This window comes from Apus apus, chromosome 3 (genome assembly GCF_020740795.1).
Source record: "Apus apus isolate bApuApu2 chromosome 3, bApuApu2.pri.cur, whole genome shotgun sequence".
Taxonomy (NCBI): domain Eukaryota; kingdom Metazoa; phylum Chordata; class Aves; order Apodiformes; family Apodidae; genus Apus; species Apus apus.
The window spans coordinates 51,092,885-51,118,893 of NC_067284.1; the positions used below are offsets into that span (position 1 = coordinate 51,092,885).

General features: G+C 38.0%; 1 protein-coding gene across 7 annotated transcripts in view; it reads left to right on the top strand.

Moving 5' to 3' along the window:
• MACROD2 (mono-ADP ribosylhydrolase 2) overlaps window positions 1-26,009 on the top strand; it is an 890,240-nt gene that overhangs the window by 493,498 nt on the left and 370,733 nt on the right. For all 7 annotated transcript variants that reach the window (XM_051613308.1, XM_051613312.1, XM_051613309.1 and 4 more), the window contains one exon: window positions 23,541-23,662. In XM_051613308.1, coding sequence (XP_051469268.1) covers window positions 23,541-23,662 — 122 coding nt within the window. The remainder of the gene's footprint in view (window positions 1-23,540; window positions 23,663-26,009) is intronic.

Genomic DNA, 26,009 nt, shown 5'->3' on the forward strand with positions numbered 1-26,009 from the left:
TCCTTGAATGAAGAACATAGAACAGCATTATTTATATCTTAAGGGACTATAGTTTAGCTTTCAGTGGTCATCAGACTCTACATTTTTTCTGCATGATATATTGCCTATAAATTACCTTGCTGCTTTGTTTGCACTAAGCAAATAGAGATTGGTAAATATACTATTATTCTTGTTAGAGAAACCAAGCTTAATAAAAAGTAAAGACTTCATACAGATTGAAAGATGAGTATTGAAAATAATTTAGTATTCCAGTCCTGGCATACTTATCTTTTGATGGGTTTTGTTCACCAATTAAAAATGAAAAAACATCCTACTTTTTTCTTTTCCTCCCCAGCATATAGCAGTGTCCTGGTTTGAGCCAGGATGAAGCCAATTTTCCTTCTACTGTTTTGTTGGGTTTTTTTTCCTTCAGTAAGCTTTCTTTTAACTAGTCTTGTGACCTTGAAGACCCAGCAGTTAGAAAAACATTCCACTGTTATCAGTTTTAGGTGGAACACTCTGCTACTAGTTAAAAGAAAGCTTACTGAAGGAATAAAATCAGTAAAAGGAAAATTGGCTTCATCCTGGCTCAAACCAGGACAAGCAGGAGTACTTTTTTTGGCTTCTTGTGCTTGAAATAAAATCCAACTTTATTAAAAAATGTGAGAACCCACAAAAAAGCCCCAAAAAACCCACATGCCATGAAGAAAAACAGAGGAGAATAAACATCACTAGATATTCAAAAACATTAACCATAATTTATTTCAAGCATTGTAGTTGTCATTCACATTTTTTCTATTGAAAAGACTGTATTCATCTATTGCACTGACTCTGTGCCTGCAAATTATATTTTGCTGGTACTGTACATTATGAAATCTGCAACTAAGGGACATACTTGCAGGCAACAGTCCCATGCAATACTTCAATATTCCATTCAAAAACTAAAATCACACAATAGCAGAATATGCAATAGCATAGCAATTTGAATTTAGTATGGATTTGGTTAGACACATTTTATTTTACTGTTAAAGCCTAATTTTGGATCTAGATTGTTCACAGAGTAATGTTTACCAGCATTCTGTCATGTGGGAGTTTGTAAGAGAAGCCTGGGATGGGCTCAGAACTTAGACCTATTAAAAACCAAGTGACATTGTCATATTTGATTGTACTGGATCTTACTGGAATTTCACTTAAATTTACACTGCTGTCAGACTGCCATTGGGCGTATCCCCAAAGATACCATATTTTATATGATGTCTGAACTGGAGTGGATCTCTTTGGCTTTAGTGACTCTTGACATTTTTCTCTGAGTGCATAGTTGTGAGGTTCTATGTGCAAGCTCTCCTTAGGCATTCAGTTTAGCTTGTGCTTCAGGGTGGAGAGTTTTTGTTGTTGTTTTTTTTTTGTTGTGGTTAGGTTTGTGTTTTGTTTTTGCTGTTTGTTTTGGTTTTTTAAAGCAATGTTTGTTATTTTGAAGTATGGGACTACCCTTTTCTCTGCATGTTGGGGTCTTAAGGAGTAAAACAGCATTGTAGCCAAAGATCATGATCATCCCTCTGGCTCCAATGACAAGGTTTTGGGGATCTTAACATCTGTTGCCTATATCTTCCCAATAATTTTGGTACTGGGCAGGGGTCTACTGAGCAGAAGAATAGTGCAAGACATGAATGATCTGTAATTGTGAGCCATGCAGAGAACCTTGCATCTAACAAAGGGCAGTTCTGTTGGGGACTTGCTATGGTAATTATTTCTTCTAATTACTCATAAAATAAATTGTCTTAGCTTCACTCCATCTGTGCTGGAAATGTCCACAAAACTTCCTCCAATGTGGACAGAACAACAAGCTCTGCATTTGCACCAAGGCAGCTGGTCCTCTACATTTGCCTTTTGTTGCAGAGCTTTGAGTTTTGAAATGAAAATAAAAAGTCTGCTCCTGACAGCAGGCGGCTGTATTTTCTCGTAATGGCTTGAAAAATTCCAGAGTCTATAGATGTAGCTGGACATGGTGTGGAGATGTTTATAAATGGTTTTGCTGAAATCAATTCTGGTGCATGGTGGTTCACTTTAATGTAATACAAAGCCAGTCAATAACTACCACTCTAGGAAATCTTGCATTGAAGAATTATTTTGTTTGGCTTCTTTCTGTAGTAGGAAATATTCTTTTTTTCTCAAAATACGGGTCAGGTTCTTTCAAAGGGATGCCCAAATGATGAGGGGTTTGGGTTGGGGAGGGAATGAATAGAATCTTCAGAGGCGTGGTAGCATAAATACCTATTTTTACTCATAGTCAGCAGATGTTTAGCTGTTCCCCAATACCAGATGTTTTAGCAAATGCTGAAGTCGGAAAGGGACAAATCCAGCTCAATTTCCAAGTGGCACATGTGAACCCGTGAACTCAGGCCAATGAGCCCTCAAAGCCAAAGACATCTGGCAAAAATGCTGCCATAAAGCCAAGGAGTAATTGGTACAGATCTGAGCTGAGACTCCAGTGCTTCAAGTGATCCCAGCTGGGATGTGGGCATGATAATAAAGCAAAACATCTTCCATCACTGGTCATTCGTTCTGTCATTCAGCAAAATGCCTCAGTCCTTCTGCAAGCACTGAAGTTCATTATTGTAGAGCTTCCCTAAAAATACAGGAAAGAAACACTTCTTTTTTGGGCATATCAACATTTTATGTTATGGTTATTTTCAAGGCTTTATATGATTACCATGCTGGTAACTTTCCATGTGTTACATGGTCAGTCCTTGATGTCTGAACCCTGTAATTAAGCATCTGTCAACCCTATGTCATCATCTCTAGGATAGCATTGTTTTCTGTATGCTCAAAATGTTTTGTCTTTCAACCTCATCCTTCTAACTGTGAAGTTCTGTTTCTCATTATGAAGTCACCATGTAATTATTTATAATAGTATTCTACAATATAATTTTTAAGTGAGCATAAATGCACAGGAGCTTTTAAAAAGAGTTTCAATAAACATGCTCAGTCTAATAAATCAGGCAGTAGTTATCAAGATGGTCTCAGTTGAGTATTGAGAGTTTGATTGTTGGCAAGTGGTGAGAATACTATAAAACTAGTTAGCGCATGAGAAGAGGAAAACTGTTGTTCATCATGGTATCAAATAATGGTATTTTTCATTCTGCCAGGGCTAGTGGTCCAGTGTTGTTAACTGCTTCAAGCTTCTCTGATTTCTGTTCAGTCTAACCATTTATTGATGTAAGCTATGTTCACTATTCAAAGATACAATGGTTCAAGAGTGGGTATTAAATTACTAGATGGTTTTGCATTATTTTGCTGCTTTGAACTGCTCAAAAGCTTGTTCAAAGATGTTCTTTCTAGAAACCTGTTTTTATTATATACGTAACCCACAAAAGTATGGGGTGTGGTTTATTTTGTACTTTAAATTCTATTAAACTGGTCAATATTGAACTGGATTTTAAATTGAATGTTGAATTTCAATTTTATATCAGTGTCACTGGTAGATACACATACTTGCATCTGATGCACTCAGTAGTATTTAAACGAAAAGACATGTTTACATGTTCTGTTGGACTTGTGTGTATTGAGAGTTGAGTGTCTATTTCAATATGTGGATCAAATCTGTGGAACTGACTGGTTTCCATGCTGCTTACAATGTCTAATTTAGTTTTTTTACTCATAAACAAAAGAAAAAAAGGGGCTTGTTTCTTTGGTTGTTTTGGAATACAGGTGCTCTTTAATTTATTTTCTGAATGCTAGATATGTGCAAAGAAACAGTTTTAAAGTGTGTAAGTCTGCTGGCTTTGAAGCATCAAAGAAAAACAGGATCATGCCTGATTCCCCAGTACTCTGCCCTGCTTCTGCCCTTCCGTAGTTAGTTTTATTTTCTCTGCAACAGCTGTTTGGGCTGATGTGAGTCAGTGAAATGCAGCAGAGCCCAGATCTGACTATGAACGTGGCTACCAGAGGGTTGGTCATGCCCAGGGGCACTGCAGAGTCCTGGTGGCCTGGGCTGTGTCATGCAGTGAGGTGATTTTCTCTTGACATGCCAGCCAGGGAATTATTCTGTGGAGGTATTAACTCAGTGAAGAGAATTGACCTCCTGCTCTTTAGCAGGAATATCAAGTCACTGGATAATAGTATTGTGTGCTTCCACTAACAAGGAGGTTGATTTAAAGTCTTATCAGTTGATGCTCCCACGTGGACCAATGCCAAGGAGCCTTCGCTGAGAAAACTACAGAGCTAAAATGGAAATAATATGCGCTGGGGGGAATAGCAGCTGTATAAAAATATTCATAATGGTCTGTGTGTAAATAACACACTGCAGCATCTTCTGAGGAATGCATATTGTGGGTAATAAGGTAAACACATTAGGTTAACTGTTGTAGATAGAGGTTATATGGCAATGAAGCAAGCCCTTCTGTCCGAGTAACTTATTATATGGCAGTGCCTCATAGATGCAGTCTCGCTGCACTACTTCACATGATGTCGTTTTACCTGTAAGGAGTAGAGATGGGTCTTTGCAGTTAAAAGGGAAGAAAAAAGCCACTGTGCCTGTGAGGTTCCTCACACAAGTCACAGGATGGTTGCAGTAGAGATGTAATGATGGAAATGGGACAGTTTGCTGGACGAGTCCTGCAGAGGAGGTAGCCTGAGTGGCAGCTGCTGTATTTGTTAGACTTGTCTGTCTGCAATAGCATCCCTTGGCTGAGAGAGCACATGGATCTTGGTTTATATTTGATGCCTTTTGGCGCATTGAAGGCTGCTTTGTTAGCTCAGCTGGTATTACTGAGCACACTGGCACAGGACCCAGTGGGGCAAACGTGGCATGCGTGTGATCGGGACTCACAGATTGTGTCCACAGAAGACTGAGTTTCTTCTTTCTCCTTACAGTCACTTCTGACTTGCTCAGATAGGTGATGACTATCCTGATGCTTTTTCAGCACTCTATTTTCTGAATTGTTTGCTTTAAGTACATAATAGCTTACTTCAAGCCAACAAAAATAGTTCAACAAATTCATTATTTTCTGTAAATGTTTTGTTTCAATTTTTTTACTTCTCCTTAATCTCCCACTCCCCTTGTTCTCTCACTTTCATGTAGTTTTGTTATAGTTGCATATGTTTATAGCCACCTAGTAATAAACACATAGTAGGTATTCTCAAATAGTTCCTAAAAGTGTGTCATTATTTCCCACTCGTTATTATAGGGATAGCAAGGATAGATGGCAGATAATGGCTTGATGGTGTACTCAGTCCTCTGTGCGTTCGCAGAGAGGCATAGAGAGATGTCAAGTTTTGTATGGGTGTTCAAACTCCAGACAAGAACAACTGCTTTAATTGCTCACTCTCCTTCATTCATCTTCCCTTAAGATACTGATACCAAATCCCATTCCTCTGCTAATCTCTTTACCCACCTTATATTAGATTTTGTAATCGCTCCAGAACTTTTACAAGAATTAACAGATCATCAGACACTTGAAATCAAAGTGCTGTTTCTTTCCAGTTGGCTACACAGTGCAGTCATACAGCATGAGTGTCATAAAGCTTTTAGCAGTGTAATGGAAGAGAAAAGGAAGCAGGAAGAAAACATGCCAACAATGCACTGAGTGCAGCACCTTATTCTGGTGTTGCAAGGCGTAAAATACTGCACCTTTCAGCTAATAATCTGGAATCCCGTTATCACTGAGACATAAACCGAATTGTTAGTGACGTACAGGCTAGATTATTCTACCTACTTTTTGTACCCTATATCCAAAAGTTGACACTTAATTTTGTTGTCCTACAGTAGATAAAGTTTTACAACAGCAACAAAAGATTAAAATGATATTAGATTGGGGACGTTCAGAGGATAAGCAGTGTTGTATCATAGGAGGGAACAGTAGTCAGCTGTGTTCCGATCTGGGAGAGAAGCATTGAAGTGCTATTAATATTTAAACCTTTTAGATTTTTTTTAATAGTTGATAACATTTTTTAAAAACTGATTATATCTCTGTAGTAAATTTTGGTGTCAAAGGGTGCCACAAATAGTATTACAACAGCAATTAACATGGGAAGGACTGTAATTTCATCTGCTTTTAAGGTATCTTCTTCAAACACTAGTACAGCAAGAGTAACAGATCAGATTAGGTTTGCATGTGTGGCAATAAATTACTGCATTGCATAAACACTCTCCTTTTGATACTGAAGAGGACAGTGCAGACTCTTCTCTATCACAACACAGCTTATCCATATTTATTTCAGCTAATATTTTGATTCAATGTGGTAATCACTTAAATATCCTAATTGGCTAATTTTATTATTACAGTCGCTGCTAATGTGCTAATTGTTTTATTTCTGTGGAAGTTGTAAAAATGATACTCAATATTGATTTGTTTATCTTCTGCTCCATTTATTTTTATTAAGATAGGGTTTGATTTAATTCTGTATTTCAGAAAATGGTTATTATATGTAAGCATGTCAGTGAAGAAGAGTAGTAGCAGAGTGAAAAGGGAAATGTGCCATTATACAGAGGAGATACAAATACAAAGTAGAAATTTTGGGTTTACATTAATTTGTTGTACGGTTAAAATGTGTCTGGCTGCATTTCATTCATCTAGGTTCCTTGCAATAAAAAGCAAAAATAAAAAGTTAGTCGGTACAAACTCTCCAGGGTTTTAATGTCCTGGTTTCTGGTCAACAAGGCCCAACTGACTCTGTACTCCCTGAAAGACATCATCCCTTTGAAAAGGCTCGTATAACTGTGCCTAATTGCTGAGAGGGTCTCTCTGCACAGCCCTCAGCAGTGGCAGGGAACTAGCTCCCCAGAGCGAGGATGCTTTCCTTTGAGGAGAAGCAGGGGAGGAACAGCTTCTCATCAAGATGATATTGGGTGAAGGTACAGAAACTTCTAAATTCCATCGGGGACTGGATCCCTCAGTTACAGGCAGAAAATTCACACAGCAACACTGTTCCATCAGTTTACTACATTTTTGCTACACTAATTATTGTGACGGCTGCATTAGTTACTCCATAGGCCAGTGCTGACACTTGTAGTGGTCAAAAGCAAGTAAATGCTGAGAATTTGCTGTTGTATTTTTGTCTGCTGGCTTAATTCCCATAGAAGTCACAGAAATACTGCACAGAAATCAAATAATGCTGATGTTTAAAATAGAGCCCATGGTGAATGTAGGTCTGTAACACTTTCCACATTTTGCATTTACTGGGTCAAACCTGGGACTGAGACTCACAGTTTTGAGTCTCTCTGGTTGTAGTTAATTCTGGAAGCTTTAACCAAACATTCAGCTTACAGTACAGAAGGCGCCCATGGATCTGATGTCTCTGTAGATAGTTTTCCCTTGGTTCAGAACTATTAGTGACTGTCAAATGGTTAATTTGGACTTAATGTATAATCTAAATCTTTGGGTTTTGAACTTACCATTTAGTCATGGAAATAAGGAAGGAATTTGAATTTACTGAAACCACAGATAAGACTCAAGGAGCAAGTTAAGGATTTGGAAGGGTCAGATGTATAAAGTGTCTCAAACACTCTCTCCTTTAAGAAGCTATCAAAATGAAAAAAGCCTCCTTTAATGACACATTGTATTGGCAATTTTATTACTTATTGGTTAAATGATTAGTTTAAGTGCACTGTTTTCTCACCCTTTACATGAGCTTAGAGGTGCATCAATTACTTCCTTGCAATCAGTGGCCTTTCCACGTCACCTCTCATGAATCTCTAAAAATCCTTGGACTGTTTTTGCTCTTTTTAAAGGGTGTTGGTTTCATTCTCTGAAGCAGATATCCCTCCTCTCTCAGAAGTCCTTTTGAGGGTCAAAACGTAGTGTTTGTTATGTTTTTCTAGAAACTGAGGAGTTTTCAGGTGGGAAGTTTTCAGGATAAATTGCATTCTGTCTTTGCAAGTATATCAAGCACGCTTCTATCTATTGTTTTTCTTTATAATTGTACTTTTTAATGAAATATGTTGTTTTTAAATTCTCAAAGGATGTAGGCCATGGTGCAAGCATTTAATGTCTAAGGCTATTGAATCTTCTTGTAAACCTTTCTGTGGCTTTTAGCGACACTGGAAACCTATGAAAAATGTATTGTTCATTCAGAGACTTTCGGAGGAAGTCTCTTGCTTGTCAGCTTTTGTGAATTCAGTAGAACCTGTCCCCTCCTGTCTGTATTGCAGTGTACCAAAACATTGCTTCCATTGGAGCAGTCCTCCAAATTTATTTCCATCCAAAGCTATATCGACTTTATGAGCGTTATCTATTCCTAATGTGAAGTTTCAACAGTATGCACAGCTCATATCCACAGTAGTCATCTATCACTTGAAAGAATGCTTTAATTAATGGAACCCTAATTTTAATGAGGTACTGAGCCATGATCTTGTAAATTCTGTGGTACAGAGAATCACTTAGTTCAGGTTCACTTGTAACAATCCTCAACAGCACAGTGCTTTTTATGACATTGTTTAACAGATTTTTATGTTAATCTAGGAGCTCTTTTTGGAGTAACCATGTTCTTTTCCTTGTAAGCCTATTTTGAATTAATTGTGTTATGTTTTTTGAGCAATTATACCGTTGCTTGCCTTCTGAACAAAAACTTCTGTTATGTCTGAACTATTCACCCTTTGTCCACCCTGGGGACTCCAGGGGGATTTCCTGCTCTACAATCCTTTGCAAAAGCATCTTTGCTATAACACCTAGGCCAGTCAAATTCCATTATTTTTCACAGAAACCACTCGTGTTTTAACAACTGCTATGAAGTGAACAGGTTTTGCTGCTTCCCCCACCTCTTCCTCTTGTGGGAGCTGGGCAGGAGGAAAAAGCAGCTCTCAGCTCCAAGTTTAATACCCTGGCTGAGATGCTTTGGTTTAAACTTACTGTGCTTGACAGGAGACCAGAAGGTAGGAAGTGAGGCAGGGAGGTTTTGATGTCAGATTTCTGTATCCTTGTGTCTGAGCCAGACGGTCACCAGTCCTTGTCTGATCACAAGTGACAGCAGCATGTTGAGCTGCTTTAACCTGTGACAAGTGCTCCCTGCTCCTGAGGGATAATTCGGCAATGCTGGAGATGCACCAGAGTCTTTTTCCTTGAAAATACTGCCTTGGTGGCTCTGTAGCAGTGTTTAAATGCTTCCTTGGTGTAAGGGGCAGCCCTAGGACGACAGTGCCTGCTGACTCCCTGGGTGAATTTAAGAGTGAATATCTAATGGGGCACTTTCCCTGTTTTTTTAAAGTGTCATCACTTAAAAGGAGCCATTCAGGTTGTTGTGACAGTGATTTTAGTAGGGCTATTAGAAAGACAGGGCTGCCCCACAGAAACAAGAACCAGAAATGTTGAGATAGTTTCATGACAATGGAAAAAAAATAACATCAATCTGATGGATTGTAAGCACTAAAATCCCAATTGCTTATCCATAGCAAAATAGAAAATTCAGAGGGCTGAAAGCAAGGGAGCCACTTTTCCAGGTAATAATCACAGTAATCTAAATTACTTGTGATATGTTTGTGAATAATCCAAATGCCCCAATATTAACTTTTTTAACAACTTCAGACCTCTATTGTTTTTTTAATACTATTTTTTTAACAAATTGATATATCATTTAATATTATACTGACTTAAAATTAGTTTCCTTGAGCATATAACATTGCATTCATCTCTATACTATCAGGATTCACATTTATACTTTGGATTTTTGTTTGCATTTTTTTTTTAAATTGCACTTCATAGCATTTTAGTTCAGCATAATTGTTTGACTTCCCCATGAACCCTGTATCATATTATCAAGGATCTGCACTTCCAGAGCTTGTTAACTGGGGCTTCTGTTCAAATTATTAGTGAATTGTTCTGTACTAAGATCAGCAAATTATAAGTAGTAGTTTAGTTTGAAACTAAGTTCTTGCTATTCAAGGGCTTTTAAAAGAAAACTCGCATCAGCATTCAAGTTGCTTTTCAGACTGTTTATTTTAACTGATGATGCGTTTTCATTGTGTTATTGTCCTAGTCATGTTGTGATGAGAAAACAGAATTAGACCTTCTGGTACCTGTGTTTCAAACCCTGTATAAGTGTAATTCTACCTGACTTGTTCATCAGCTGCTAATTGAAAGTATCAGCAACACTTTCCGTCTTAGTCACAAGCTCGAACAGTTTGTTTATGCTTTTTTTCAGGATTTAGCAGAAATGAACATGTCCTTACTTTGGCCATCCCATTTCAAAGGATGTTACTGAGTGTGTTTTTCTTGGACCTGAACCACTGTTGAACACATAGCTACTCAACTAGTTTTCACAATCTGTTGTCCTGTGAAGTAATAAATGGCCCAAGTTTTCTACACGCTAATTAAAATTCCATTTCTTATGAATTCCGTAATCGAGAGCAAGTCATTATGTGCTTTGTTGATTCTTAAGTGCAAAGATAATTGCAATGGGCAGCATGAAAGTGGTTTGATTATTGCCTGTCGACTCTTGTGAATTCTAATAGGTCTAATTGCATGGCATCAATTCATCATCTCAGCATCACTTCTTTTTATTATTAGCTCTCTGAATTGTAATGTGCTCATAAAGAAGTGTAGTAGTATATCAGGGTTGACATGGTACCTGGCCTATTGTAATTTTCCTTCCTTACCTAATCTTACTATTGAAATTAGAAGTTTATTAGACAGTCCCCCTTTCCAGAAACTAGTTTTAAAAATTGTCTTTGTGAAGAAAAGGTTACTGTCTTCCTCTGAATTTGCATGTGTAATTTGTCTGCTAAATGACAGTCAGTCCTATTTTTTACTTTTCCAAATCATTCCCATAAATCCTGACTGTAATGGGTTGGCTGCGAAACATCTATCAAAAGCTTTATGACAGGATTATTTGTTATTGCTGAATATTATTTAGATGAAGAGGAATCTGTAATGAGGTGAAGTTCCCAACAAAAACTTCATTGATTGAGAAGTAGAAGAAAAGGAGTTCTCAGATTTCTCAGATGTAATAGAATTTCATTCTTTGGGAAATTAGGAAAGCAATTGGTTTTGTTGGGTGGTTTTTTGTGGTCTTTTGTTTGTTTGTTTGTTTGTTTTTTCCTTTTTTTCCCCTTAAAGCAAGGATATGAATTCAGAAAAAGTTGTAGCTAAAGATAGCTGTAGAGGAAATCACAATTTTGTAACATAAGCTTATATTACTTATTTCTGAAGGGTTTCCTCTAGAGTTTTCTTATCTTACAAAGATACCTTTGTACTTATGGTAACACTTCACCTTTTTTCTAAAACTTGGTGAGTGTAGTGCAATCACTGTCCTAGATTGCTCATCTGTTGCCTCTTCCATCTGCTGCTGCAGCGCTGGTATCTACAGACTTCTCAAAGTACTAATAGTCATTGCTGCAAAGTGACCCAAGTCATGCTGCAGCCCAACTATGGTTAAGCACTTTACCATGGAAATGGCACTGATGATGCAATCCATTTTAGCTTTTTCCAATGGATAGCTTTCAGACATGGGAACTGCATTGAAAATATTCATGTCTGTAAGGTCAGGAGGTTCACCATTAGTAGTATCAGACATTTGGCTTACCTTGGAAAAAAAAGATTGCAGAACATACGAAAGCACACATCTATGTTTCTTTTGCTGCTGTGTTTCCTGACATGTTTTTACTTGCTTGACCACATATTGCTTAGCTGGCAAGGTCAGCCAGATTGTTTGCTGCTTTATGTGCATTTTCTAGCTTTTTGTAAACAATAAGAGCTGACATTATTATTGAAGCAAATGGTTTCACTGTGAAAATATCAGTATATTTTACTGTCAGCCCAGGCAAGGGGAACATGATGCTGTGAAGTGCAACTTTGCACACAGACTTCTAAACATCCTACCTAATCCTCAGGCTGGTGTGAAAGTGAATGAGTTTGCAAACATGTGTCCTCTTTTGCCAGAGAACTGATGCACTGAGCTTGTGGGCACAGTGGGTAGCAAAATAACCATTTTGTCTCAATAACAAGTGCAATAACATTTACAAATATTTTTTTCTCTATATGGTTTTCCAGCAATTGACCAGTTCCCCACAGCAAGGCACAGCCTCATGTTTGGAAATGGCATGTTGTTCTGACACTTGTGACCCTTGCAAGCTTTACTTTTGCCACTTTATTGGTTTTGTTTGTTGTTTGTGTTTTGTTAAAAAGGCTTTCCTGTGTTGACAAATAATGGTACCACTTTTAGTCCCTTTCTTTCTCATTCTCAGTTCCTAAACCACAACAACCTCTTAAAGTGACTTGAGTTTGAAACTCCCCACTAGGGGATTATCAGTAAATTCTTGTGATATGCCAGTGGGATGCTACAATGCTCCTTAGAACATAAGTTGACTGTATTTACATCTGCATTTCTTTTAACATCGAGGCTAAGCTCCTGACTGTCCTTCAGCAGCTCTTTTAGGTCGTTACATGACTTTCCAGACGGTTAAGTACTCTTTCTAAATTGAGCTGAACAAGGTGTGACACCAGTGTTTTTCCAAGGGCTCTTCCTAGTGATGTAGTTTGACACAGAGAACATAGCAGGGCGATAAGCCTCTGTAAGTTTGCAACACATTTTATCTTGACAGAAAAAAAAAAAAAAAGTAAAAAAAAATTAGTTCCCTTACTTCTTATTTTGGTACACTTCCTCCTGCTGCAAATTCAACTATTTACAACTTCCACTGATGCAAAGCATTCTCAAGATGTTTTTCAAAGCGTTTCTCACTTGAATCCACACAAGCATTATATATTGTACAAAATATCAGGCCACAAATTTCTTTAAATATCCTCGTTGGAATAATTTTGTTTCTCTGCTTAGCTTTTGTATCTGCTGGCACTTCTAAACATATTTGCTGGAGCCTTTTATCTCCTTTCCACCTCAGTGGTGCCTGCCCATGTCATTGCTGAGCTAAGCTGCCATGTAAGCAGGCAGCTGCTGTACCACAGCTGGCCAGTGGCCTGGTCAGAGCTCATGAGAGGGTGTTTATGCCTTACTATTAAATATGGCTGAGTTAGATGTTGTGACACAAAAGCAATCCAGATAGTCAAAGGAGTAAAGATGGATGGTGTTTTCTTGTCAGCACTTTGTTTACTTTTTGCTGTTCCTCTCCTCTGGTGCACGTATCTCTGAGCTGGAAGGGAGCAGAGATCTGAAGATTCCAAAGCAATGCTTCTAAAAGCTCAGTTCTGCAAAGGTTTCTGAAAGAAAGCTGAAATACTGAAATAGTTGTTGGTTAATAATATAAACTAGCCTGTTTGCTCATTTTGTTTGAACTATTTGGAGAAGTAATAGCTGTTTATTAATAAAGCATGCAGGTAGCAGGATTGAAGCACTGAAGTTCTCTAAATCTGTTGTTTTTTTCTGTAGTCTGCATCTATGGTATAGTATAATCTATGTAAATAAGCCTTTCCATCCCTCACCCTTCCTCCCATAGGTTCAGGCTTTCTAATGCCCCCATCATCTACTAGGCTTGCTTTTAACACAGATTGTAGAGCAGTGAATTCTAATTGCTAATGTTTGTTTCATTGCCAGACAATGAAACTATCTTTCAAATTTGAGAGCATCTCTGGGGAAGAGACTGAGAGGAAATGGTCGAAGGAATTTATCATGGATGCTTGGCATACACTGCATTCCCACAAGTTGGTATCTGGAATATGTTGATATCAGAAGGGCACTTTAGCGTGGTTTCAGCTACCTGAATTAAAATAAAATTGATTATAGAAAGAGAGATTCCTCTTCTAGGCATGAAGTCTCATGTTACGGTTCAAAGAGCTGTCCAGTTATTTCACTTATCACACTTACATGAAGCAATTAAAGTGGCACAGCCAACCTGAAATCCAGTCAACTTTAAAAAATTAAACTTAGATTTAGGTAGTGCATATGTCCCTGTTTCCAGTGATTGTGTGTGTTTTGTGAGTTTGGGAGAGAGGCAGTGATAGTAAATTTGATTTTTTCCTCTTTTCATTTTTTTTGTTATGGGCTCATAAACATAGCAGGGGAAACCATCTTTAAGGGAAGTGACTGTAGGCAGAGGTCTGTGAAATGCAACTTGCTCAAAGTGCAGAAGAGGAACACTTAGGGTGAGGTAAATCAGAGAGACTATTTTTTCTTGTTGCAATAAAAAGGTAGCAAAAGTGAGATTTTTTTCAATTATGCCACTTAAAAGATGAAGTAATGAAGATTCATTCCTTCACCATGGAGAAGGTGTGCCAGTGTTTGGATTCTTCCTTATCCTTAAGGAATGATCTCACTGATTCCAGTGGGACTGCTCCCAGGCTTGAAAGCAGTTTGGAAGTTCAAGCTATAAACACCATGTTTAATGCTTATGAGGAAAATACAGTATCCCCTGGATAAAATGCAGTCCTGTAGCATGGTTCACATGTTTCCTCAGCTATGTATTTTTACACTGGGGACATGCATTTTAAGAAATATTTAATGGTTTCAGTCTTGTTGTTTCTAACTTCCTCCTTCTGCATCCACTGTGTTTTGAGAGGTGATAAATACTACTAACAGGTTGCTCAAGGCTCTCCTGTCTGTATTCCCAGAGCAGTGTGTTTGTGTCAAGGAAAATATTAAACTTCTCTTGCATGATTTCTTAAGTGTTAAGTGTTCAAACTTTAATCGGGCTGATTTAGCTACCACTGGTTTCTTTAGAAGATACATGGGGAGTGCCTGTAATTTAATCACTATTTTCTTAAAGACATGCAAAATTCTTAGCAAAGGATATATTTTCTGATGTGAAGGTTACATAGATTGGAGAAGTGTCACATGAAAAAATAAGTGCTCTAATTCTTGGAGATGGAAGAAGTTTGTTTATTCTCAAGAAAAGGTGTAAAAAAAGTAAATAAAAAACGAGCATGGTAACTTTTTGTAATATGCCATCGTTGAGGAAGAGAGGCACCACATTGAAACTACAAGTATAATAAAATTTTCCTTAAAACTTTAAATTATACTTTATTGCCACTTTAAGAAGCCCATTAAAACTTCTTAATAAGGAAACAATTCTTTCAGTCTGATTAAAAAGAAAAATATTTTTACCTGAAGTGATCTGATTAAAAACTTTTTACCCCTTCATTAGACACATAAAAATGGCACTTTCCTCTCCTTGCACCTGAGATTACGTTGCTGCTAATGTACGATTAAGGATTATTTAGTTTGGTCTCCTGGAAACTTCTTACAATCACCTTCCTTTCAAAGGAAGATCAGAGTTTTCTAAATGTTTATGCTGACACTTAAATTTCACGTGAAGGACAAATATTTTGAGTGATTCAATAGTTTCAGAAAGGGAAAGAAAGCCTTGAAGTATTGGCACAACAAGCCATTGTTCTGCCATTTGCCATGAGAATGATTTGGGTCCTATTTGTATTCAATACTCAGTTGAAGATTTCTCATGGCCATGGAAAACATGACATGTCAGAAAAGTTTTTTGGTATTCTTTTTACTGTGGTTCTCTTGGGGTGACTGTTGTTTCAGTGTCCCTGCAGTTATTTTAGACAAATAAATATGGTTTAATAGGAAATGTTAGTAATGTAATCAGAACAGAATTTCCACAGAAAAAAATCCTTAAAATAGAAAATAAATGTGGGGGGTTTTTTCCTATTCCTTGTTGTTAAATTATTATAGCACTCTGTAGCACTGTTTGGCATTGAAGGGAAAGTGGAAGAATTCCAGTTCTGAGAGTAAAACTTTTCTTTATAAAATTAGCCTGCTACCAAGTTTTGTAGTGAGGCTGAATTTGGGGGTTTTGTGTGTTGTTTTTTTTTTCTTCTTGCCCCCTCCCCACCCCCCAAAAAAAAAAAAAAAAAGGCAAGCATATCTGTCCTTAAATTGCAATGCTCAGCAGTGGTAACTAAATCAGCTTTAACAGAACTGGGTTGGACACTGAGAACAGCTCAGGGGTCTGTGCGTTAACCAACTGAGAGCATTAGCTCATTTACAATTTCTGTGTCCCTGTAATGAAATTCCAAATGTAGAAGTGAAGATAACTTAAATACCAACATATTTGAAATATTTTTTGCATATTTTTATGACTTTATTTGTATTGCATGTTTTTTAGGGTAATACTTGCAAGCTCCTCTTTTGAATAAAAAATCAAATGTGGTTAAATATACCTGGAATTTATGTGGCTAGCGTTATATCCTTCACCATGCTGTGTATCTTGGTTTGAAGTTTTTGTGGAATGGCAGACTGAAATTCTCTCTTAATTAGTGTCTTAAGAAAAGAACTCTAAAGAACTCTCAATTTAAGAACAAAGTGGTGAAAAGCTGACCTAAATATCAGACGAACTAAACCCAAACTTACTCCCAAACATCTTTTGATGCTCAATAAACAGAAGTAAAGAGAGAATCTTTGTGGCTTGTACTTTCCTACATACATAAACCAAAAGGCAGATCAAGGCATCTTTGTCTGTAGCTTTGTCCACTTGTAAAGAATAACAGAGAAAGGTAGGGAGCATTAATTGGGTCAAGGGGGTCACTTGGTATGTGTTTTCTGAGCTGCTCTATGAGGAGAGTGCTTGGGGGATCCTCTGCTGCTACAGCAAAATGAGGTTTGCCATGGCATGGTGAGGACAGAATCTGCTTGGGGCAACATAATTTCATTTTGTCTGCTCTGTTTTCCTAGGTATATTAAGGACTTTGAGTAGATGATTTGTAGAGGGGAACGAGGCTAACATTTGAGCATTTCTTCTGCAAATGCATCAAGTCCAGATTAGAAAAGAGAACAGAAATAGCAAGTCATGGATGTTATAATTGCATGTTAAGTGATGTTGTGTTCATTCCATGCTCATTTGTATCACATCACGTTATGAATATCCCAAATGGAGCCATTGCCTTTTAGTTTTACATGTAGGCAATTATTTCCATTGAAGTTGTGGGCCCGTCTGTCTAGTCACTGCTGTGACATCTGTCATCATAATACTAAATTGCTTTGTAAAACCTATTACTTTGGGATATAGTATAGTGTCTCTTAATTGCACCACTTGCCTCCCCTGCCTGAACAGAGCCTACTTTTGTTTCCGACATTAATGGCGAGGCCCTGATGGCAGAGAGATGCTGCGAGTTCATTGATGGGAGGGGAACTGCTCTGGGATTACTTGGGCATACTTGTGTTTTATGACGAGCACGAGTGCCAGAAATGCTTGGGTTTTGACTTGCGTGACTTAATTCTCTGGCCAGCTGTAGAGGCAATGGTATAACCACTGCAAACAAGCTCTCTGTGTGTTTCAGCTTCCCACAGATGCCAAGCGATCCCTCTCTGCTAAATGCCGGCTATTGAGTGCAGGCTGCTGCTGTTCCCTGAAGGATCTCTCAGCCTCGGCAAATCCTGCGCCTCTCCCTTTGGGAATATTGTTTTCTGACTGTCTCTGCTGTCTTGTACTTAAAATATACAGCTGATGCACAAAGAAGGATGCTGGTTAATAATTTACAATAAACATTCTTTACATTTTCTTGGGCAAGCAGTGCCGTTTAGGTGAAAAATGGCTTAAATATTTCACACTAATGACTTTAGGTATCATAGCTTTTGCAGCTAATGAAACATTGTTTGGTTCACCCAAACCAGCTAATTAATCGCTGAAAGCAGCTACAAAAGGTGAAAATTTCAAACTGTGCAGTGCCTATTGTTTCATGCCTAAAGAAGTGAGACTGTCTCTTATGCCACATGTATCTATAAAAAGCAAATAAATACTTCCAAACTGAAGAGTTGTGTGATACCTAATCAAGTTTAGTATTTCATGATCTGTAAAAGAGGTTGTCTTGCATTTAAAATATTCAACTCAGTTATAATCTAGTTTTTGAGACACATATTAGTAACTAAATTAGGCTGTGGTCCTGGAGGATTCATTTAAGTTGAACTTAAATTGACAGTTGTTTGTTATACACTGAAAATACACATTTTATATGCAAGTGCATGTAACTAGAAGTAGGAAATGAACAAGCTGAGCTAATTTGTATACCGAAATTTTAGGCTATATGCATTCCTTAAGAACAATGATATTCAGATTGTACAAATATTTGTAGCTAATTCCATTTCCCATCAATTGAACCTCTGCTGTCCCTTTTCAGCACCAATGTGGTGGGTGCTTATTGTGTAAATCAACTGATAAGATTTACAAACAGAGCCCTAAAAGCTCTGACTTTTTGTCAGGTTTAAATTGTTTTTATTTTGATGGAAACACAGTGCAGTAGCTTCCTTCTTTAAATTCATTCAGCTGCTGTTGTGATTGACAGGGTACATCTTCATTATGTAGTTTGTTAGATGGGCAGATTATGGCTCCAAATAAGAGAAATGATTCTGGCCGAGGTTGGCTGCTTCATTAACAGTGTGAATGCACCACATACGTGTCTGTAAGGGAAGAAATGAGAGAAACTTATTTGTACTTCTTCATGTGTTTTGGAGAAAAAAGTAATTATGCTAATATTTTTTACCATCTAGTCTCCCATTTACAAAGAACAAGGGAAGAGTAAATTGCATCAGAAGTAAATTACCTCAGTCCTTCAGGCTTGTTTTTGAGGCACAGTCGCTTCCCTTCATCCTTTTGCAACTGGAAGTTGGGTTTTATCTTTGCCCACACTGCTCTGTCTTTAGCAGTATGGATAAAACATCATGGGACAAGTATCATGGTATGGTATGAGCTGACTTCACAAATGAAGAAGACTAGAGAAAACAAGCTTCATTGGTCTTTTTACCAAAAAGAGCAGATGAGGTTACATTTTTGACTGGCCTACACTGGAGTTTGAAGGGAGAGTCACTGTGCTTTTGAAGTCTTGATGGCTGAGTAGTGACAGGGATGCTTTAAATGCCCAAGAGCCTGTTACACCTCCAGATTAGTTTGTGGTGTACACAAGATTCAGTTGTGTGCTTTCATTATGGTGTTTCAGGGAGAAAGAGGAAAGCACCAAATAAAAAAAGCAGCGATGATACAGAGGGTTTGCACATAAGGTGGTGGGTGATTGTCACAAGCCTGGCTTTGGCTGCTGAAATTTCTCACCAAATGCCCGAGAGTCAAATGACTGAAAAGAAAGAAGTAGATCCCATAAGCTGTCCTTGGATCAATCACATGTTGCAATATGAATCTTAGAAAAGCCACTGTAAAAATAAAATGTTGTTTCTGCTCTGAAGGAGCTCCAAAACATGGTTGTACAACATAGATATGTGTTGATACTTTCTTTGGACTGCCCATACCTTCTCTTTGGAAGGCTTTCTGTAGGAAAAAATATCTCCTTCCTTTAAAAGTATCTCTTTAAAACTAAGCAGCTTCATTAGTATTAAAAGCAGTTTGATCTATTGCTGTGGTCTGATCACAGAGGAGAATATACCTTCCTCTGGGGCTCTCCACCTCTGTGTGCTATTAGAAATGTAAGCAAACATCCCTGCTCTGTGTACACAGAGAAAGTGATTTACGAACATGTGGATTGCAGCTTTCTTTTTAATGAAGTTTCTTATCAATGTGTTTGGCTGGAAGACTGACCATAGTAAATCAGAAGCTTCAAAGCAGTGCTGGCAGCTTCATTGGACATAAAAATTAAAGTACTACAAATGGTGAGTGTGGCATTCTCAGAGAGCTGACTGTTCCCAGTGTTACTCTGTTTTATGTGGTTTTAAAGAACAAAAAAATACAAGACAGTCTGGGGAAATGTTCATATCCCTTGCTCCTGCTTGACCTCAGTAAGTAATGCTCAGACAGGGAAGGGGCTGCAAGATGGAACAGGAGTTGTTTGGTAACATTGATTTCTACCAGACTTTTCCAGCCAAACGGAATCTTTTGGGAGTGTCTCTGCATTTCCTGCAGTTGAAAAATCTTCACATGATGAGATCACTTCTATTTCATGCTGTTGGGCCTCTGCACACACAGTGTATCTCCAGCCTCTCATCGTAATTGTCTCCACGGCCAGTGCTCTCATTTGCATCGCCCTCCGTGATCAATTTGCCTTCTGCAGTGAAACTCATCCCTTCACATATCCTGCAATGGTTCTTTGCTGTCATTCAAGTCCAACCTGGATGTTATTTGCTTCAGAAGGGCTGTGCACTTCTCTAGGGTGAATGCTTATTCTGGCCGTGGGTCGTAGACTGGTGTGGAAGGTGACAAAGTAGATTTTGGACATCCATATTTGTCCTCTCCAGTAGTGGTGGAGGTTTGTATTTGGGTGGGGCTGAGAGGTCATGGGGGTGACAGGAGTAACAGGGCAGCAGCTCTGCCCTTTTGTTTTGTGATAGACAAATCACAGAATGATTTGGGTTGGAAGAGACCTTTAAATGCCAGCTAGTAAAACCCGCTACATGGGCAGGGACATCTTGCCTGTGGACCTCCCCCTCCAGTGCACCCACCCTCCTCTGTCCTCCATCTCTGTTGCATGTAAATTTCTCTGGCAGCTGGGTGAGGGGGAACGTGCAAGCAGTAAAGGAAACTATTGTAACAGACAGGCTGAAAGATTGACACAGGCTTTGTAGATTATATTAAAAATAAATGGGTCTGCTTCAGCCTGTGAAGTCTGATCCCCACATACTAACTGCATGGGCTGACAGGGGAGAGCTGTTTTATTTTCTGGTTTGTTTGCTTTATGCCTGTATAATCTCAAAGGATTTTACCTGCCTGCAAATCCTAATGCTTTGTGAAACAGCTTGGGCAGAATAATGTATAGTTTGGGCAATGTATGGTTACACTGATTTTGTTGATAATGTGTACAACAATAAATTTATTACTTTCTTGTTAATCTGCTGACGGTGGCACCTTATTAATGCTTGCTCTGCTAGTAAAATCTTACTTTGCATTTCAGAATCATAATGTTCCTAAGAGAAGCAATTTTTGCCAATGATACTCTGTAAAGAATTAAAAAAAATTTTGATGTCTTGGAAACTGATTCATAACCCTTTTCAGTGTCCAGTGTAAAGAGCCACCTATGATGGGCTTGTAAAATCTGAAACACGAAAGCTAATAATTGCATTAAAGTTACCTAGGTACATGAAGTGTCTGATACAGTGATAGAAGGTTGGTAATGAGGCACCATGCAACTGCTAAACCAGAAAGTTCAGAAAAAAAGATTACAAGAAAAACATTTCCCATTCATTGAGTTGAGAATTTTTAAAATTAATGTTTAGTAATGGACAAGTACAGGAATAGAGTTAAACATTTACTGAGTGAAATGCATCTAGAAAATATACCGAGGGGAATTTTATATAGAAAGACCCAGGCAAGAATTTGATACTTAGGCTGTTCCCCAAAACTCCTCCTTATTGTTAAATAATAAATAAATAATTTAAGCCATTAAGCTTCAGCTTTTAAGCAGCTGCACCTTGAAATGTATGTTAACTCAGCAGAAAGAGGAAAATATTTTATGATTCTTTTATTCATAATTTACAGTGTCTTTTGAAGTTGGTTTTATAGTCATTCCCATATTTGCTTTTTGGCTGGTGGGGGTTCTGAATTTGAAAAAATAAATCATGGTACCTCAGATGTTAGTGTCTAGAAATGTAGAATGACCTTGACTGAGATCAGGTTCAATAGAGCATTCCTTCCCCCTTGGTCAGTCATTGAAGTTTGTCTTTTTAAAAAACAAAGAACAAGAAAGAAAAGAAAAAAAAAAGGTCAAAGTTTTTTTCTTTCTCTGAATTTGCCAACAGCCAAGTGCCAACACTTCCAAATAGAAACCTTCCTTTGGAAGTTCCAGCCTGAAGGAAACTGCTGCAGTCATGGTCTGAAATTACAGTTCCCTAATTCCCTAATGGAAGTACTCACACAACTTCATCTCTGCAAGCCGAAGCAAATTGTAAACTAGCTACGCTATTTCTTTTTTTTCTAGGTCTTAATACTTTGCAGTTTATTATAGTAGCTAAAATGTGTAAAAAAATGTCACTTTCTGAACTCCTGGGTGAAGCCATTCTGCTCGTTTCGACTGCATGTGATTGTCCTGCTTGTCAGTGAACAAAGACTCAATGCCTACATGATGGTTCAGTAGCTGGAAGTACTCTATGAGGGTTTGCTGGAGTCACCGTCTATCAGTGGTGACATTCAACAGAAATTATCCAATCTGCCCATCCTGTTCCCACAACTGGAGAAAATTACTGTGATCAAAATGGAAAGAAGAGTAGTTAACCTTTTATTTGTGTCTCAGTAGAGTGTTGCTTCTGTATCAGTTGCAAGCTTAGCTCCTGTGGGTTTCAATTTCTCATCTCGGCCAATTGTGCTGTGTTTCTGGGCACTGGGTGTCTCTTGACATGCTTTTATTTGCTGAATATCAATAATTTCCAGCTAATGTAAAGAAGAATTTTGTAAATGTTCAAAACAGTATGCCTTGGAACATAAACCATCTTTTTAGTGGTAGAGACCAGGACTTGACAAATGATGTCTTGATTAAAAAAAAAAAAACAAACAAAAAAAGAGAAGACAGCCCCTGCATTTTAATGTTAGTTTGGCCATTTTCACTTGTGCTTGGGTATAGGTTGGAGGGAACTAATCAAAGACAGCTTGGACAAAGAATAATGATATGAATTCTGTAGGATTTCTGAGTAAATTAAAATATTTTGGAGTGTAACAACAGCAGATGTTGCTTGGAAACCTGCCCCATATGGGACAGAAAGACAACCTAACCAATGGGAGCAGCAGTACCGCAGTTGAAAGCATTGGCCTAATCCCTTTTTGTGGCAATGTTGCAAAAAAATAGTGCCATTGTTTATTGCTGCTGCTGTATATTGTTGGGGATGATAAGGAAGGAAAAAATAAAATATGCCTGCCACCATAACTCATTCTGTTGTGTTTACATGTGCTCGAGAAGACTGATGTTTGAAAAGTAAATGTCCTTCCCTACTAATCAAGTCGGAGGGGCCGGGGGGGGAGTGGGAATAATTAAAAAAGAAACTATAATTTGTGACAGCTTCTAGTCTGTAATTTATTTTAAAGGGGTTTTGTTTGTTTGTTTGTTTTGGTTTACTTCTGGCTTTTTACTTCATTTTTCTTATAGCACCTTCAAGACTTTGATTGCAGCATATGATTTTGATGAGTCCAGAGGCGTCATACCTAAGATATTCCCTGACTGTACTTTCTCTTTTTCTTCATTAACTTTCTTAAAACAGAATATTTTGTTTTATCACGTGGTATCTCGGTCTGGTCTGACGTGAGGGGAAAGGAAGTTTTTTGAATGACTAATGCATTCATGGGTCACTACTTTACTTCTCTTAAAATGGCTGCTGAGAAAAGATTTGGTAAAAAAGGTGACCTGTGTATCACCATCAAAGTTCTGAGGTTTTGTGTAGTGAACTTTTTCAATGAGAGGAGCTTGCAGAGGTGAGAACGCTTGTACAGTGTCTATAGTTGTACAGCCCTGAAGACTTAGGATATTTATGAAATTATTTCATATACCCTTCATGTGGATTGCAGTACATGTATAACAAGCATTTAGTGCATTTTTCTTATTTTTTTCCTTCAGTCCAAATACTTAAAAATCAAGCCTTTACTGGTTTTAGTTTTTATTTAATTATAGAAAATATGTCTTACTAGGTGGTTTCTAGCTATCATAATTTTCTTACAATATTGATCCTTCCTTTGTGTCTAGGTGCAATACAAAAATGGGTTGATTTGCATTAAATAAACCACCTTAGGATCTCTAACTTGTTTCTTGCAGATGTGATTCATACTGTTGGGCCAATTGCAAGAGGCCATCTCACTGACACGCATAAAGAAAACTTGGCGAATTGCTATAAATCATCTCTGAAACTGGCAAAAGAAAACAACATCAGATCAATTGTAAGTACTCTATGAGAACACTCTTTTTCTCGCCTAATTTTGGTCTTTGTTTTCGTGCTATAGAATAATTAGAAATAAAATGGCAGCCTTCCAGAAAGATTTCTTGCTGTATATGAAGTGAAAAACAAAAGATTTTCAACATAATTTGGCCAAAATAGTTGCTAGATAAAGAGATGTGGTTATTTAAGGAGATCAGGAAAGCTTGCCTTGTAGTAGGTATAAAAACAACTGAACCAATAAGAAAGGGAGGGGAGCAGTTCCTGTGGCTTGCTTTTACACAGTGCTATTTATTAAAAAGAGACCTAAGGAGCCACTTGTCCGGTGGATAATGGCAAGTAATGTTGCTTGCTGAATAGCTGAGAAGTGATTAATTTCTTGCTTATTCTGCCTGCTAATGTTTCTTCCTGAAAATAAAGGTGTTGGTCAAGTGGCAATGTTTATAGCACCCCCTCAGCAAAATCCATCATAAAATAGCACATTATATCATCTTGTATTGAATGATAAAGGTTCTTTGATTGCTTGAAATACCTGTTGCACACTTATATCTTAAAAGGCCAAATTTTCAAAGTCCACAGAGCAAAAGAGCTGATCCCTCTCCAGCTCTGGAACATTGATTCTGTGGCTCAAACTGTAGCAGCTGAAGTCTTTAGATATCCCTCAGCTCCCTAAATTTTAACCAAGAAGGGAGTTACCACCTGGGCATGACTTCACACCTTTTGGGTCATTTTGGCTGGTTATGTGATAGCATGAGTGTTTGGCAACTTAGAACACACAATCTAAAAAATGTTAATTGAATCAATGCTGTTTTATGGGGGTGAAGAACTCATGGAAAACTATTAACATCCAAAAATTGCAAGTGGAAAATAACTCTTTTTGAGGAAAGGGACAGGACAGGCGCAGGGCTTTGAGCATAAGTTAGATGTACCCTTCAGAGCCAAAGCTGAAGAATATTGCTTACTTCTTTCTGTTTGGAGTAAACTGTGCTCTTTTTCTGCTGCTGATGTCCTCTCTGTATGTCTCAAAATGCAGTCCAGTGAGCCCTCTCTTTGCCCGTATCCAGCCACAAAGAAGTTGTGGAATTCAATTTAGATGTTACTTGATTTTTGTTTAGTTGTTGTTTGGTTGGGTTTTTTTTTAATACTATGCACAAAAATTAGAACTGAAAGCAACCTCGTGGTGGGGGGGATATGTTTTTAACCCCTCTCTGGGATTGTTTAAACATACAAGGATGTTTCTCTGTTTTGCTGTGGTTCTCAGTGGAGGCAATAAGATCTCTCTTCTATTGCTCCTGCATTCTTCCTTGTTCCTTCATTTAGGCTCTGGGCAAATACATGCTGTTTCTGAGACATTCAGGGTAGTAAGAATAAAGTTCCCTGGGGGAAGGGAAAGAAATGGTATAAAAAAAGTAAGAATATTGAAATAACAAATTAAAAACTGCAGTGGGCATTGGTCAACGCTGGTAGTGCTTCCCTCTGTTGCACTTCTTTGATTTTAGGACATTCTAGGTGGTAGCTTGATATTTAACATGGAATAATAAAGAGTGGACATTCTCATGGGTTTCATGAAAACTAGCCTTGATAATTTAGTAAGAAAAGATGACTACAGGAGAAATCATCCACGGATTATTTCCTTACTGGTTAAGAGCCGTTGACTGTGCACCTGTTTGAGTTAAAAAAAATACTCAACACCCAGACTTGCAGAACACAGCTGCACAAGCTGAATGAGAGCCAAGAGCCATTCATTCATACCAGCATTAAGAAGCTTAGCAAGCAATATGGATTTTAAAGTCCACATGACAGATCATGGACTGTTCTGAAAAGCCCTAAGTCCAGTGATTTCAGTGATGCTTTGGGAAGTGAAGGCTACTTGAGTGTCTACCCTAATGAACAAATCAAGCCTGGAGCAAAGTAAAATGTGTAATTCATTCAATTAAGGAGCACTATATTACTGTGAGGCTGAAGAAAAGAATACAAAATGCAAGTGGGTTTCACAAGATCCAATACAGTAGATGTAGAGGGAAAGGAAAGAAAATTAATAAAAATACCTCCAGACTTCTGAGGCTGCCAGAGACCCAATAGAGGGAAAAGAAGTACTCAAATTGACTCCCAATAGGCAACATCTTAGTGTGGGCTGGATTGTGGCAGCAGATATATTTGCAATAGGGAGAAGATAAAAACTGGAAGGAAAAAGAGGTTAGCTGTGTAAAGAAAGGAAGAGAAAAATCAGCTGTGATGACTGATGGAACATTTTGGTGGCTGCTTTAACAAGAAGATGAAATGAGCATGGGGAAGAGGAAAATGAGAAATTTTAAAATAGGTACTGAGTAAAAGGAGGAAAAGTAGTATGA